The 14,634-nt window shown below is 40.2% G+C and overlaps 1 protein-coding gene across 3 annotated transcripts in view; it reads left to right on the top strand.

The window, feature by feature from the left end:
- Nucleotides 1–14,634, top strand: part of SETX (senataxin) — a 68,584-nt gene that overhangs the window by 13,081 nt on the left and 40,869 nt on the right. For all 3 annotated transcript variants that reach the window (XM_028497718.2, XM_028497716.2, XM_028497719.2), the window contains exons 6-8: nucleotides 362–533; nucleotides 670–757; nucleotides 1,254–5,432. In XM_028497718.2, the coding sequence (XP_028353519.1) occupies nucleotides 362–533; nucleotides 670–757; nucleotides 1,254–5,432 (4,439 nt within the window). The remainder of the gene's footprint in view (nucleotides 1–361; nucleotides 534–669; nucleotides 758–1,253; nucleotides 5,433–14,634) is intronic.

Raw genomic sequence — 14,634 nt, 5'->3', positions numbered from 1 at the left:
CTACTTTACTTCTGTTATTTATTGAAGGGTGAGAGTATAAAGGTCTGGAAGAAGCAGAGGAGGAAAGATTCTTTCAGGTGCGGCAAACAGGATGAGAAAGTTGAGTTTATCTAGACTATCTCAGTTCCACACGAAAAAATTTCTTAACAGAGGTGTATTGCTTTAAAAAAAAATGCAGACACTATTTAAAAGTTTGCTAGCTTTGTAAAACCTGTAGTTGGCAATGCTTTACTTTAAATTACTTCCTGCTTTTCTTTCAGTTTTGTTGCTACCCAGGTAAAGAATGCTTAATTCTCAAATATATTTTAGTACCTTTCTCTAATTGTTTTGTAATTTGGCAAATTACTCCATTGTATTTCAGATGATAGTGTGGATCCTTTCTGGCCAGCGTTACACTGTTTCATGGTGATTCTGGATCGCCTTGGATCTAAGGTCTGGGGTCAACTTATTGATCCTATTGAGGCATTTCAAACCATTATCAACAATGTGAGCTACAATAAAGAGATCCAGAATATACGGAACAGCTCTGTGAGGTTCGTTCAGTACCTGTGTCAGGATTTCAAACAATCTCTATGAGGAAGTCTACTATAATTGACCTAACAGTAGGATTTTTCTCTTCTTCTTTTTCCCCTTCATTTCAGTAATTTCTGTTTATTCTTAATATTTAAGGACCAAGTTAGAACCGGAGTCATATTTGGATGATATGGCGACTTGCAGCCAGATTGTATACAATTATAACCCTGAAAAGACCAAAAAGGTATAAAACATTTTGAGAATTCAGATAATATTGTATTTCCTTTATATTGTATAGACAGTGTTTTACGTGGTTAGTTGCATTGCTGATTTTATGATATGTAGCTATTCTGAATCAACGGCTGCATAAAACCTTTCTGATTGAACAGAAGCTCATGAGGAAAAATGGGCTCTAATGAGAGCATGCACACTTTGAGAGATTAATTTTTAAGTACATTTCGGAAGGGTAGAACATTTATGGCATGAGGGAGATAAATCACATGACTAGAAATCAAAACCAACTGAAGGAGAGAGGTCCAGAGTACATGGAGGTTTTGTAAATTTAACCTTTTCATGAAACCTTAACCTCAAAATTGAACTGTTTTCAATTTCTTGGGGGTCCGTATATGTACGTCAAAACAGGAAAGTTGAGCAGTGTATTTTCTTGTTTGCAACTTGTGTGTTAAACCTGTCATGAATGGTGCTTGTTTATCTGAATGTCAGTATCTCTTTCATTTTAGGATTCAGGGTGGAGATCAGCCATTTGCCCAGATTATTGTCCTAACATGTATGAAGAAATGGAAACATTAGCTAATGTGCTTCAGTCAGATATTGGTCAAGACATGCGTGTTCATAACAGCACGTTTCTGTGGTTCATCCCTTTTGTGCAGTCCCTCATGGATCTTAAGGATCTGGGTGTGGCTTATATAGTGGAGGTTATTCATCATCTGCATTCTGAAGTCAAAGACATCCTCAACCAGACAGACGCCGTGTGTGACACAGTCACTGAGTTTTTCCTTCTGATTTTGGTGTCAGTGATTGAACTGCATAGAAATAAAAAGTGTTTGCATTTGCTGTGGGTTAGTTCCCAGCAGTGGGTGGAAGCCGTCGTAAAATGCGCCAAGCTTCCCACCACCGCATTTGCACGGAGTTCTGAGAAGTCGTCTGGAAACTGCTCCAAAGGCACAACGATGATATCATCTCTGTCATTGCATTCAGTGCCATCTAACTCTGTACAACTTGCTTGTGTGCAGCTGATCAGAAGTCTCCTTAAAGAAGGCTATCAGCTTGGGCAGCAGACTCTTTGTAAGCGATTCTGGGATAAGCTCAACTTATTCCTGCGAGGAAATTTATCTTTAGGTTGGCAGTTGACTAGTCAGGAAACCCATGAGTTACAAACTTGTTTAAAGCAAATTATTAGAAACATAAAATTGAAAGTACCTCAATGTAGCACTTCTGTGGATCTGACTCCTCCATGTAAAACGCCTCCTGCATCTTATAATAAAGAAGAAAGTAAACAAACAGGGAAGAAGTCTAAAAAAGACAGGCACTGTCTGGAAAACTCCAGCCCAACGTTCTCTAAAGAACCGATGAAAGCTGATGCGTGTCAAGTGCAAGAGAGTATTTTCAGCAAAGCAAATAATGCCATAGAAGAGGATAATGAGCAAACTTCTATAAAAGATTTGAAACTCGAAGACCATCTCTCAGCTGAGTTGTGCTTGAAGCCGAGTAGTAAAAGGCTTGTTAATGAAAGAGCTCGAGGCCAAGTTAAAATAAGTACAGGGAAGCATAAGTCTGTAAAAGAGAATTCCTCATATACCCCACAGAATTGTACTTCAAGAAATGGTCCAGAAAAGGTATTTGACAGAGGAATAATAACATCAACACGTTTGTTGACTGATTCTAGCAATGACTCTCTGGAAAAGGTGTCCACATCAAATGAGGATTTCTCTTTAAAGGATGATACTCTTGCCAGAACCTCAAAGGCAAAAACTAAGGCACATAAAGATGAAATCTGTGCTAAGTTATCACATGTAATAAAAAAGCAACACAGGCAAAGTATCACTTTAGAGGAAAACCTGACTGTATCTAGCATTGAAAGTTTCTATTCAAAGAAAGATACAGGAGGTCACAATCTCTCTTTAGGCCCTAATGGTATTCTGGATGATAAAAATGGAGAACAAAAATCTGAAAACAGTTTATTGCTGAAAAACAAACAAGTAAAGGAAGAAGAGTTAGGCATTTTCTCTACCCCTGAAATCAGTTGTCAAATACTAGAATGTCATGTTGGTAATAAAGATTTGGTCTCATTTACAGAAATGACCAATATTTTTGTGGAGAAAACACCTCCCTCTAAAGATCCTGTGACTGGACTTGAATCAAGAGATATGGGAATTAGCAAGAGTACTGTTCAGTTTTCTTCCAATTTAAGAGAACATGTCCTTAGCATCAGTCCTAAGTCTGACACCTTAACAGATTCTCAGATAGACAGAGACCTCCACAAATTATCTTTAATAGCTCAAGCCAGTGTTATTAAGTTCCCATCAGATTCAACTCAAAAAAGTTCATCCCAGCTACAAAGAAAAGTTAAAGGTGATAGAAGATGTTTCACAGCCAACCAAAATAGTGTCAGGGAAACCTGCTGTAGACAGGTTATTATTATTTCAGATTCTGATGAAGATGATGATGATGATGATGAAAGAATTGTGGGTTTTAAGAAACACATTAAACAGAATAAAACATGCATCGAGAAGCAATGTCCAGAGCAGCATACTTCAATAGCTAACACAAATGTGGAACAGAATGTAATAAAGGAAGAAAATACAAGGTCCCTTTTGCAGTTTGAGGAATCTGATTCTCAGTTTTTTGAGTTTGAAAGTCCATGTGAAGTGTTTTCAGTTTGGCAAGATCAGAAACCAGACAACAAGAATTCAGTTCAAGAGAATGAAGAAAATTCGTGCTTGACTCACGTAGGTGATATCACAAATGATTGGGGTTATGATACAGATTATGTACCTGAAGAGGTCATTAAAAAAGCAGCAGAGGGCATTGAGGAACACACAGAGCCACACAGTAGTAGTGTTTCTGTTGAGAAATTTTGTGAAATTGAGGTAAAAAAACCCAAGAGAAAACGATACGAGAAAGCTGCTATGGCTGAAGATCCTCTAAGGCCTTCATCTCCTGTCAAAAGTGAGGACCAGTCTGATATTCTTAATGAGAGAGATGTGACTGAAAAGGATTTAAAAAGTATGGGCAAGAGGACTACAACTCCCAGTTCAAGTGTTCAGAGGAGCACTACGGTTTCCCTGAAGAAGTCTCCACCAAAGCTTCACGCTTACTCCAGACCTGTTAGGAAAGTCGCAGTTTCTAAAACTCCTAAAAAAACACATTCGGATACCAAAACAGCGCAGGGTAAAAGTTCAAATTACATAAGTTGTAGAACAACTCCTGCTATAGTGCCCCCAAAGAAATTTCGTCAGTGTCCTGAACCAACTTCAACGGTTGAGAAACTTCATCTGGAAAAGGCTCCTCATAGGGCATTTGAGTTGTCCCAGCAATCTTTGGAGTGTATACGTGACCATGGCAAAGCTGTTCGAGTAGTTGATACCCAGAGAAAGACTAAATTAATTTCTCCTCAGACTCTCTCTGTCAAAAATAATAAGAAACTGCTGACGAGTCAAGACCTTCAGCTGCAAAGGCAGATGAGACCCAGATCACAGCAAAACAGACAAGGATGTTCTGATGATCAAAGTACAGATACAGCACGAGCAGGGCCACATGCAGCGCAGAATTCTGACAAATTTGTGCCAGAATCAGATACATCAGATTATAGTTATAAAAGAGGAGTTGAAGTAACTGCTAAACGTAAGGAAAAACAGTTAATAAAATGTCTGTCTTCTGAAACAGAACCCGTGAAAGCAAAATACGTTTCTCAGGTAGCTGATGACACTTGTCTTTTGAACCAGTGTACTTCTGTAGTGTTAAATGGAGAAATACCAACAAATGAAATAGTTGTTTCTGCCTCAGGGGACCCTTTAGGTGGAGGTGACCTAACAGTACATCATTTAGATGTGGCAGCTTTGAAGGAGGGAGAGCCTGAATCCAGCAGTGACATAGAGGAAGATAGTATATTTTTAACACAATGTGATCCTGAAGATATGGATTTATGTTCACAAATGGAGAAAGAGAATGATAAACTCATTGAAGTAGTTCATGGAAAAGATACAGTCCAGGTAGGAGAAGATTCTGTGAGTCGGCCTCAGTTGGGATCTTTGAGTAGCACAAAATGTAAGTACAAAGATTGTGTTGAAACACCGGAAAACCAGGGTGAATACTGTTCAAAACACTCTGAATCTAAAGCAGCAGATGAAGATATATTTCGTAAACCTGGCTTGCCTCTCTCTGCATCTAAACCTTTGAGACCTTCCACTGCTAAGATTTTTAGCTCCAGTAGTACTTCACGAATTGCTGGTCTTTCCAAGTCTTTGGAAGATACATCAGTGCTCTTACCAACTCCGAAAAATAAGTCAAGTGGGGTACAGTCTGTTTTGAAAGTACCACAGCCAGTATCTCTCGTATCTCAGAAGCCAGTGGCTGAAGTGAAGGGTTTGTGCACCGTTCTCCATTCTCATACTCCAAATAATTCCAACAGGCAAGGCTACAAAGTTCCATTTTGTGAAAACAGATCTTTTTCGCCTTCCTCTCCAGTAAACATTCTCTTGTCAGCACAGTCCATCTCTGACACCTTCGTTAAAGAGGTCTTAAAATGGAAATATGAAATGTTTGTGAACTTTGATCTGTGCGGACCCCCGTCAACTCTTTGTCAGTCCATCGCAAGACCTGTGCCTGTGAGATTTCAAGATTGTGGAGATTATTTTAGTGTGTTTCTCCCTTTGATGATACTGAATACTTTTGAAACAGTAAGTATATGTTCCAGTCGTATACGTTCAGACTTTGAAATTACCTTTCTTTACCATGCTGAGTATGGCTAAAATAACTGATCGCATTTTGATTTAGATGTAGCTTGTAGATTTCATGTTGAACAGACATTGTGCCCGACACTGTTCTAGATGCTGGTGATACAGAGGAAACACTTAAACTCTGCCTTTCTGGAGCTTACAGACACAATTCAGAGTGCTAATGTACCAAGTCCAGAGGTGGCACAGGAGGAGGAAACGTTTTTCGGTGTAAAATAAGGGAAGACTTCTCAGAGGACATAGTCTCTCATCTGCGTTTATTTTTTTGAAAAGTAGTGTAAACCTTTACTGAAGTTTTCTTGAGGAGGTAGCAAAGGGCAAGTTACACTGATCAGCATAAAGCAATAAATCCCAAATTTCTCATCTGTCTTCCCAACTTCTTATGCCTCATAGCAGCCTTTAGCTGCCTCCGTACCCCCACACATCCCATTCTGGTTCTTCTCTCTTTCTTACTCCCCGACTGGGATTGCCAAGTAAAATATAGGATTCCCAGTTAAATTTGAACCTCAGAAAAGCAGCTAGTAATTCTTTAGTGTAAACATCCACCTGCACTTCGAAGGATGTTTTTTGGTGTTCTCAAAGCAGGTAGATTTTTACTTTTTTTCCAAATTCCTTTAAAAAATAAACCCCATAACGTGAGCGTGCAATAAGACTCTTCAAAACCAAGAGCACTGAGGTAAATACCCACGTATTCAGTCAGCAGATACTTGGGTGCCTGATACTTGCCAAGTACTATCACAGACATGGGGGGTAAAGTGGTGAGCATGACAGACAAGGCCTCTGCCTTCTGGGAGTGATCATTTCAGATCAGGACAAAAGGCTCTAGAGTGCTCTAGAATGATCTAGAACAAAAGGGAGCGGTCACTTTAGACTGAAAGGTGAGACAGCCTCTGTGAGCGATGGTATTCACACTGAGACCAGAGTGAGTAGGAGTTGGCCATAGGAAGTATATCCCAGGCAGAGAGACTGCAAAGATCCAGCTTAGAATTGTTGAAGGCAAAGGAGATGTACTGCACGAAGAGGCAAGTTGGTGTCAATTTATGCCCTAAATTTCAGCCTTTGTCTTAAGAATTATTTTACTAGTGTTTCAAAAGCATTAGAAACAACTAATTGATAAAGGGTCTTCAATCTCTCTCCTTAACAACAGTGTGAAATAGTATTACAAGAATGATTTTCTTACCTTACAAAATTGTTAGTTCAGTGAACAGTGTATACAGTTAAATAAGCTGGCGAAAATACAGAGATTTTCTTCATTTTGAAGCTTATTTTTTTCTTGAAAGTTTATCCTTTCCAGAAAACACTAGATCGCTTAGAAGCCCTTCATAGCCCTTAAATTTAGGACACATATTTGTGATTTTTATTTTTCCCTTAGTTAAGAAGTATTTATATGTTTATCTTTAAGATTTCTTTTCAGGACATTTCTGTAGCCAAAACCTTTTCAAAACAGAATGAGCACAGGTTCCGTTTGTATATACATGAAGTTTAAAATGGTCAAATACTTGTGGAAGGCCCATTATAAAAAAAAAAAACAGCAGCCACTCTCACCTCCCCAAGTAATTATTTTTGATCCTTGATGGATCCTTTTGTTATTTACTTCCATATTTCTAAATAACACGCCACTATTTTGACTTGTTAATTTTTCAGTTCTAGACATTTTCTGTAGTTACCCACTACAGGAAGTACCCTCTCTTCCCAGCCCTGTGTTCACACGCACCTCTCCTGTTTCCTCATCCTCACTGTGGAGTAGACTTGTAATTGTTAGGTCAGTATTTGTTATTATTTTGACTATATAAAGGGTGTCCACGGCTAAGTCATGTGGTAGCTGTAACTTCTTTTCGTTTCCGACTCTTTGCTTTCTCTGGATTTATTGTTTACTTAATTTTCTATGTATTTATTACTAAATTAGCTTCAGACTGTCTCTTGGATGTTTAGGTGTCTCAGTATGATCAGGCACATCAGATAGTTGATAAATTTCATCTTCTTGGTTTAGGATGGTTAACCTGAAATGCTCACCATCCTCGTCCTAGGGCTTTTGCATTTCCTTCTTTCCTGTGTTGGATCTCTGTCTTTTGTACCCAGGGTTGTGTGTTTTTGTCACCCCCTCATTTTAGTAAGGTACATCCTTCAAGCTTCCTGAGAAAAGAATGTGTAGGAGATAAATTTTGAAACTTTGCATGTCTTAAAATTTCTTTCTGTTTCGCCATCTCTGTCTGTCTTTGTTGTCATCGTCGTTGTTCTACTTCCTTGGAGACTTTCTCAGCGTCCAAGTCTGTTGAAAAGTTTTTGAGCATATTTTTAGTTTCACGGAACTCTTGTTCTCTCATTATTCCTTTTTATAGGAATAATGAGTGCTTTTTTCATGTACACAGTATTTTTTATTACCTGAAGTTAATGATAAGTTTAAAGTTAGTTGAAAGTTTTCCTCTTTGCATCGTCCCTGTTTTCCCAGTTGCTTTTTTCCTATTCATTTTAGTGTCTACAGACCTTTCATGTTAACTCCTTTCTTCACATGTCTAATGATTTTTGGTGGTTTACTCACATTTAAGAACAGGATACTAAAAAGCAGATTGGAGCATTGTTCATAATAGCCAAAAGTTGAAAACAACCGAGATGTCCATCAGGAGATGAATGGATAAACAAAACATGGTATATGCATAAAATGGAATATTACTATTAAAAGGAATGACCCGTTATATGTACTTTTACTTGTTCTTTGATGAACCTTGAAAATGTTATGCTAAGTGAAAGAAGTCAGGTACAGAAGGCCACATATTGTATAATTCCATTTATATGAATTTTCCAGAATAGGCAAGTCCGTAGAGACAGAAAGTGGATTAATAGTTGCCACGGGATGGTGGGGGGGGCAGGAATTAGGACTGACTGCTAATAGGTATAAGGCTTGTTTTGGGATGGTGGGAATGTTCTGGAATTAGATAATGGGATGGTTGCACAAAATAGTGAATGTACTAAAAACACTGTAGTGTGCACACTTTAAAGTGGTGAATTTTATATTGTGAAATGTATCTCAACTTTTTCATGCTATAAGAAAAGAGGATGCATTTAAATAATGACAGGTCAAAAGAGATGCTTAGGAAAAGAGATACTTTTACTAAAATGGTCCTGTATTATTTGCACTGTGGAAGTCAAATGTGATCTGAAGGACACCATCACATGGTGAAATCCAAATTAGTTTCATTCTTTATATTAAGATTATATGCTTCGGTATAGTTATAATCTATTTTTTGTCACATGTAAGATTTAAAAACAGATTAGACGCTCTGAGTGAAAGGGATAGGCTTGCTGACCATTGGCATTTTATTGGGAGGCCTCATCCCCACCCTCATGTCACTGTTTTTAGTCTTTTTTTTTTTCCCCCTCTTGGTGAGGTCAGATTTCCCCAAGAAGAATCTTCAGATCGAGTGCCTGGAAAGCATAGGCCTGATGGGGAGCTAACTGTGGGGTGAGGGCAGGGGCAGAGGGAGGGGTTCAGGCATTCAGTATATAAACATTTGCTTAATTCCCTTTGTTAAAAAATTTATTTTATTTTTAAAATTTATTTATTTATTTATTTTTGGTTGTGTTGGGTCTTCGTTGCTGCACGCAGACTTTCCTCTAGTTGTGGCGAGGGCTTCAGTAGTTGTGGCTTGCGGGCTCTAGAGCGCAGGCTCAGTAGTTGTGGCGCACGGGCTTAGTTGCTCAGCGGCATGTGGGATCTTGCCGGACCAGGGATCGAACCCGTGTCCCCTGCATTGGCAGGCGCACTCTCAACCACTGCGCCACCAGGGACGTCCCCCCGACCTTTTTTTTTTTTAAGTACAATATGCCCTCTCTGTCTGCTGCCCCACAGCCAGAGACTGTCACACTTTATAGAGATGAAACTGCTATAGCTTTTTGCTAGAAACAGGGAGGGGCAGTCTCCCTTCAGCCCTCCTCCTTCTAGAGGTGTATGTCAGATGCTTCCTGCTTAGAGTTCAGCTTCTTGGACTTGCTGAGTTAGTTAACCATTCATCCATCGGCTTACCAGCTTCCCAGATTTTGATACTCTTGCCTCCTCTTCTGTTCTCTTCATCCTAATGAATTAATCCTGTTGTGAAAAATCCCTTGGGTGTTTTAGTGGGGTTTCAGGGGGAATGAAAGGAAATGCCTGTGTTCAATCTGTCATCTTTACCATGAAGTTTTTTTTTTTTTTTTTTTTTGTGGTATGCGGGCCTTCCTCTGCTGTGGCCTCTCCCGTTGCGGAGCACAGGCTCCGGACGCGCAGGCTCAGCGGCCATGGCTCACGGGCCCAGCCGCTCCGCGGCATGTGGGATCCTCCCATACCGGGGCGCGAACCCAGTTCCCCTGCATCGGCAGGCGGACGCGCAACCACCGCGCCACCAGGGAGGCCCTACCATGAAGTTTTATCTTGTTCTTTTTTCTTTTAACCATGTAGTGAAACAGCATTGTTTTAGCATTTCTAGTTTATATAGGCCAACATTTATTAATGGTATTATTAATATACCTTGATTACTTTTTTTTTTTCCCCAACTGTAACGTGTGGCTTGTGGGATCTTAGTTCCCTGACCAGGGATTGAACCTGGGCCCTCAGCAGTGAAAGCGCTAACAACTGAAACTGCCAGAGAATTCTCAGATACCTTGATTACTTTTAATTTTTATTCTTTCTGATAAGCCAGAGACTGTGGCATCAACCAAAGTCTTGGGCCAAGGCTTCTTACCCTCATTTGGATGTAATTTGACTTCATAATATTGTTTGTTAATGGAATGCTGAAGTGTGTTTAGAGTACTTTGACAAAAATGTGGTTGGTATCCTATTTAGGACATGAAATGCAGTGTTTGGTTATCCAGTTATTATGTCTTATTGCAGGTGGAATGCAATGACATTGTGTAGAATTATCCCTTGCACCAAAGGGCAAACGAGCAAATTCAACTTTTAGAAATATGAGTCTCTTGAATTTAAAAAAAAAAAAAAAAAAAAAAAATCCCACAAGGACTCAGAGGCAAAAAATACACAAATCAATTTTCACAACAAAGTAAAGGAGCTGTTACAGTGGAGGATTACTGGACTGAATGTCAATATTATGACATAGTACGAGTGTGTTACGTGTTTGGTAATTGAAATGATTGTTGCTTTTGTTGTGGTCATCCATTTACAATGCTTGGTATCAGTTTATCTCTTGTAAAAATAAAAGACAGTGTGGGGGGGGAAGAAATGCGAGTCTTTTGTGTACTGATGTGATTGATAGAGGATATATTAGTTTTTAATCCTTATGTTTAACACACAAAAGTATTAGATAAATGTGCACTATTTTGACGGACCAATTTTGGGGGTCAGTTTTGGCCAATAACTCTTTTTTCTTAAAGTTTTGGTGTGCTGGCTCTGTCTGCAGTCCCCTTCTGTTACCTTTGTGTGCATGCACGTATATGCAGAGTGTAATTGGCAGGCGCTTTTCAGGTTGTGTAGACACGGAGCAGGCAGAGAGGGGGCTCTTCTGGAGTACCAGCTGTGATTCTTAGTGCCCAAACCCCTTCGAGGGAGATTGCACCGCTTTTTAGCTAATTTCCAATTATAATTTGTTCTGTGAAGGAAGCGAAACAGGTTGATATGATGAGCGACATTGGGAGGCTGCTTTTGAGATCTCGGGCCGAGAGCCAGGAGCCGAGAGCCAGGAGCAGAGGGTTTTGTGCAGAGGAGGGGAGGGTCAAGACTACAGTGCTTTGAGCTAGGCCTAACTGAGCACGTGTGAGCGAAGAGATTAGGCTCATGTGGCTGGAGTGAGGTGACTTAGAGGTAAAGGGAAATGAAGTAAGATTGGAGAAATCAGTCAAGAGCTGGATGGTATACAACCCTGTAAGTGCAGGTTGGGGTTTCATTCTCAGTACAGTGAGAAGATGTTGGAGGATTTTTAGGTGGTTGGTGTTTAGGCTGGGGGAGTAGCAATATGTAGTAGTTTACTTTTAAAAAAAAAAAAAAAATTCTTAATTGCTCATTAGAGAATAACTGTGGAAAGGTAAGCATAGATGCAGTAGACCTGTCGGGGGCTATTATAGTAGCCCAGGAGAAAAAGATGATGGTAGCTTGATCTAGGTGGTAGCTATGGAAATAAAGAGAAGTGGAAAAAAAAAAAAAAAAAAAAAAGAGAAGTGAATTCATTGGGCATAAATTTTGGAGATAGTACTCAGTACTTATCTTTTTTTTATATATATAAATTTATGTTATTTCTTTATTTTTGGCTGGGTTGGGTCTTGGTTGATGCACACAGGCTTTCTCTAGTTGCAGCGAGCTAGAGAAACTCTGCATAGCATCCCCCATTATCAACATCCCCTACCAGTGTAGTACATTTGTACAACTGATGAACCTACGTTGACACGTCATTACCACCCAGAGTCCATAGTTTTCATTAGGGTTCACTCTTGATTTGTACATTCTAAGGGTTTGGACGAACGTATAATGACATGTATCAGTCCTTTAATATCAGAGTACTTTCACTGCCCTAAAAATCCTCTGTGCTCTGCCTGTTCACCCTTCCCCAGTCTCACCCCTGGCAATCACTCATCCTTTTACTGTCTCCATAGTTTGCCTTTTCCAGCATGTCACATAGTTGGAATCACACAGTATGTAGCCTTTCCAGATTGGCTTCTTTCACTTAGTAATGTGCATTTCAGTTTCTTCCATGTCTTTTCATGGCTTGATAGCTCTTTTCTTTTTAGCACTAAATAATATTCCATTGTCCGGTTGTACTGTAGTGTGTTTATCCATTCACCCACTGAAGGGCATCTTGGTTGCTTCCAAGTTTAGGCAGTTATGAATAAAGCTGCTATAAACATCCATGTGCAGGTTTTTAACGTAAATATAAGTTTTCAGTTCATTTGGATAAATATTGAGGGCACTATTGCTGGATCCTACAGTAAGAATATGTTTAGTTTCATAAGAAACCACCGAACAGTCTTCCAAAGTGGTGGTACCATTTTGGGACTTCCTTGGCGGTCCAGTGGTTAGGACTCTGCACTTCCACTGCAGGGGGCACAGGTTCGATCCCTGGTCAGGGAACTAAGATCCCACAAGCCACGTGGCTCGGCAAAAACAAAACAAAACAAAACAAAAGTGATGGTGCCATTTTACATTCCCACCAGCAATAAATGAGAGGTCCTGCTGCTCCACATCCCCGTCAGCATTTGGTGCTGTCAGTGCTCCAGATTTTGGCCATTCTAATAGGTGTGTAATAGCATCTCATTGTTTTCATTTGCATTCCTTTGATGACATAAGATATGGAGCATTTTTTCATATACTAGTTTACAGTCTGTATATCTCCTTTGGTGAGGTGTCTGTCCAGGCCTTTTGCACATCTTTTTCATCAGGTTGTCTGTTTTCTTACTCTTGAGTTTATTTTTTCCTTTTCTTAATAAATTTATTTTATTTATTTTTGGCTGCATTGGGTCTTCGTTGCTGTGCGCAGGCTTCCTCTAGTTGCAGCGAGCAGGGGCTACTCTTCATCGCGGTGCGCGGGCTTCTCTTTGCGGTGGCTTCTCTTGTTATGGAGCACGGGCTCTAGGCACGCGGGCTTCAGTAGTTGCGGCACGCGGGCTCAGTAGTTGTGGCTCACGGGCTTAGTTGCTCCGTGGCATGTGAGATCTTCCTGGACCAGGGATCGAACCTGTGTCCCCTGCGTTGGCAGGTGGATTCTTAACCACTGCGCCACCAGGGAAGCCCTTCTCCTTCACTTTTAAAGGATAATTTTGCAGGATTCAGAAGTCTAGGTTGGTAGGTTTTTTTTCTCTCAACAGTCTAAGTATTTCACTACTCTCTCCTTGCTTGCATGATTTCTGAGGAGAAGTTAGATGTAATTCTTCTCTTTCCTCCTCTATAGAAAAGGTGTTTTTTCCCACAGGCTTCTTTCATGATTTTTTTCTTTATCGTTGATATTTCATATTCCTGAAGTTTGAATATGATATGCCTAGGTGTAGTTTCTGGCATTTATTCTGCTTGGTCTTGGAGCTTCCTGGATCTGGGGTTTGGTGTCTGATGTTAATTTTGGAAAACTCTTGAGTCATTATTGCCTCAAATACTGCTTCTTTTCCTCTCTCTCTTCTTCTCGTATCCCCATTATGTGTATGCTGCATCTTTTGTCATTGTCTCACAGTCTTGGATATTCTGGGGTGTGTTTTTTTTCCCCATTTTTTTTTTTCTCCTTGCTTTTCAGCTTTGGTAGCTTCTATTGCTATAGCCTCAAGCTCAGAGATTGTTTCCTCAGCAATGTCCGTTGTACTCATGAGCCCATCAGAGGCATCCTTCATTTCTGTTACAGTGTTTTTGATCTCTGGCATTACCTTTTGATTCTTTTCTACTTTACATCTCATTCATTACATTACCCATCTATTATTTCATGGTCTCCTTTTTCCATTAAACTCTTAGTATATTAACTATAGTTTAAAAAAAAAATTCCTGGTCTGATAATTCCAGTATTCCTGCCATATCTGACAGGTTTTAGTGCTTCTTTAGTCTGTTCAAACTGTGTTTTTTGCCTTTGAGTATGCCTTGTAATTTTTTGTTGCAAGGCGGACGTAATCTACTAAATAAAAGGAACAGCAGTAAATAGGCCTTTAGTGATATAGAAATGAGGTATGGGGGAAGGGAGATCATTCCATAGTCCTATGATAAGGTGTCACTCTTTTAGTGAGCCTTTGCCTCTGGACTAAGAACTTTACACCACATGCTGCTTAGTTTCCCCCCACCTCCTTGGGTGAGACAGGATGGTTAGAATGGGCTGGAGCTGGTTTTCTTCCCTCAAGTAGGTTAGGCTCTGATAAAATCCCAGCAAGTTTGACTCTGGTAAAATAGCTTCTCATAGATCAGGCCTTGTTAAGAAGGTCAAGAATGCTCTGGTGTATTTCAGAATGGTTCCTTTTCCCCAGTCCCCACCAACCCCCCACCCCCGCTGGAAGCACACAGGGAATTTTCTCCAGTGTTCTCTGTGAGGGCCTGTTAGAGCTCCTAGAGGTAAAACTCACCAAAGTGTGGGGTCCCTCTTACGACTGGGTCCCCCTAGAGTTTGGTTTTTTTTTTTTTTTTTTTTTTGCGGTACGCGGGCCTCCCTCTGCTGCGGCCTCTCCCGCTGCGGAGCACAGGCTCCGGGCGCGCAGGCTCAGC

This window comes from Physeter macrocephalus, chromosome 13, assembly GCF_002837175.3.
Source record: "Physeter macrocephalus isolate SW-GA chromosome 13, ASM283717v5, whole genome shotgun sequence".
Classification (NCBI taxonomy): Eukaryota; Metazoa; Chordata; class Mammalia; order Artiodactyla; family Physeteridae; genus Physeter; species Physeter macrocephalus.
Note: the sequence above shows the minus strand (reverse complement) of the source record. Positions and strands in the feature narration are given on the sequence as shown.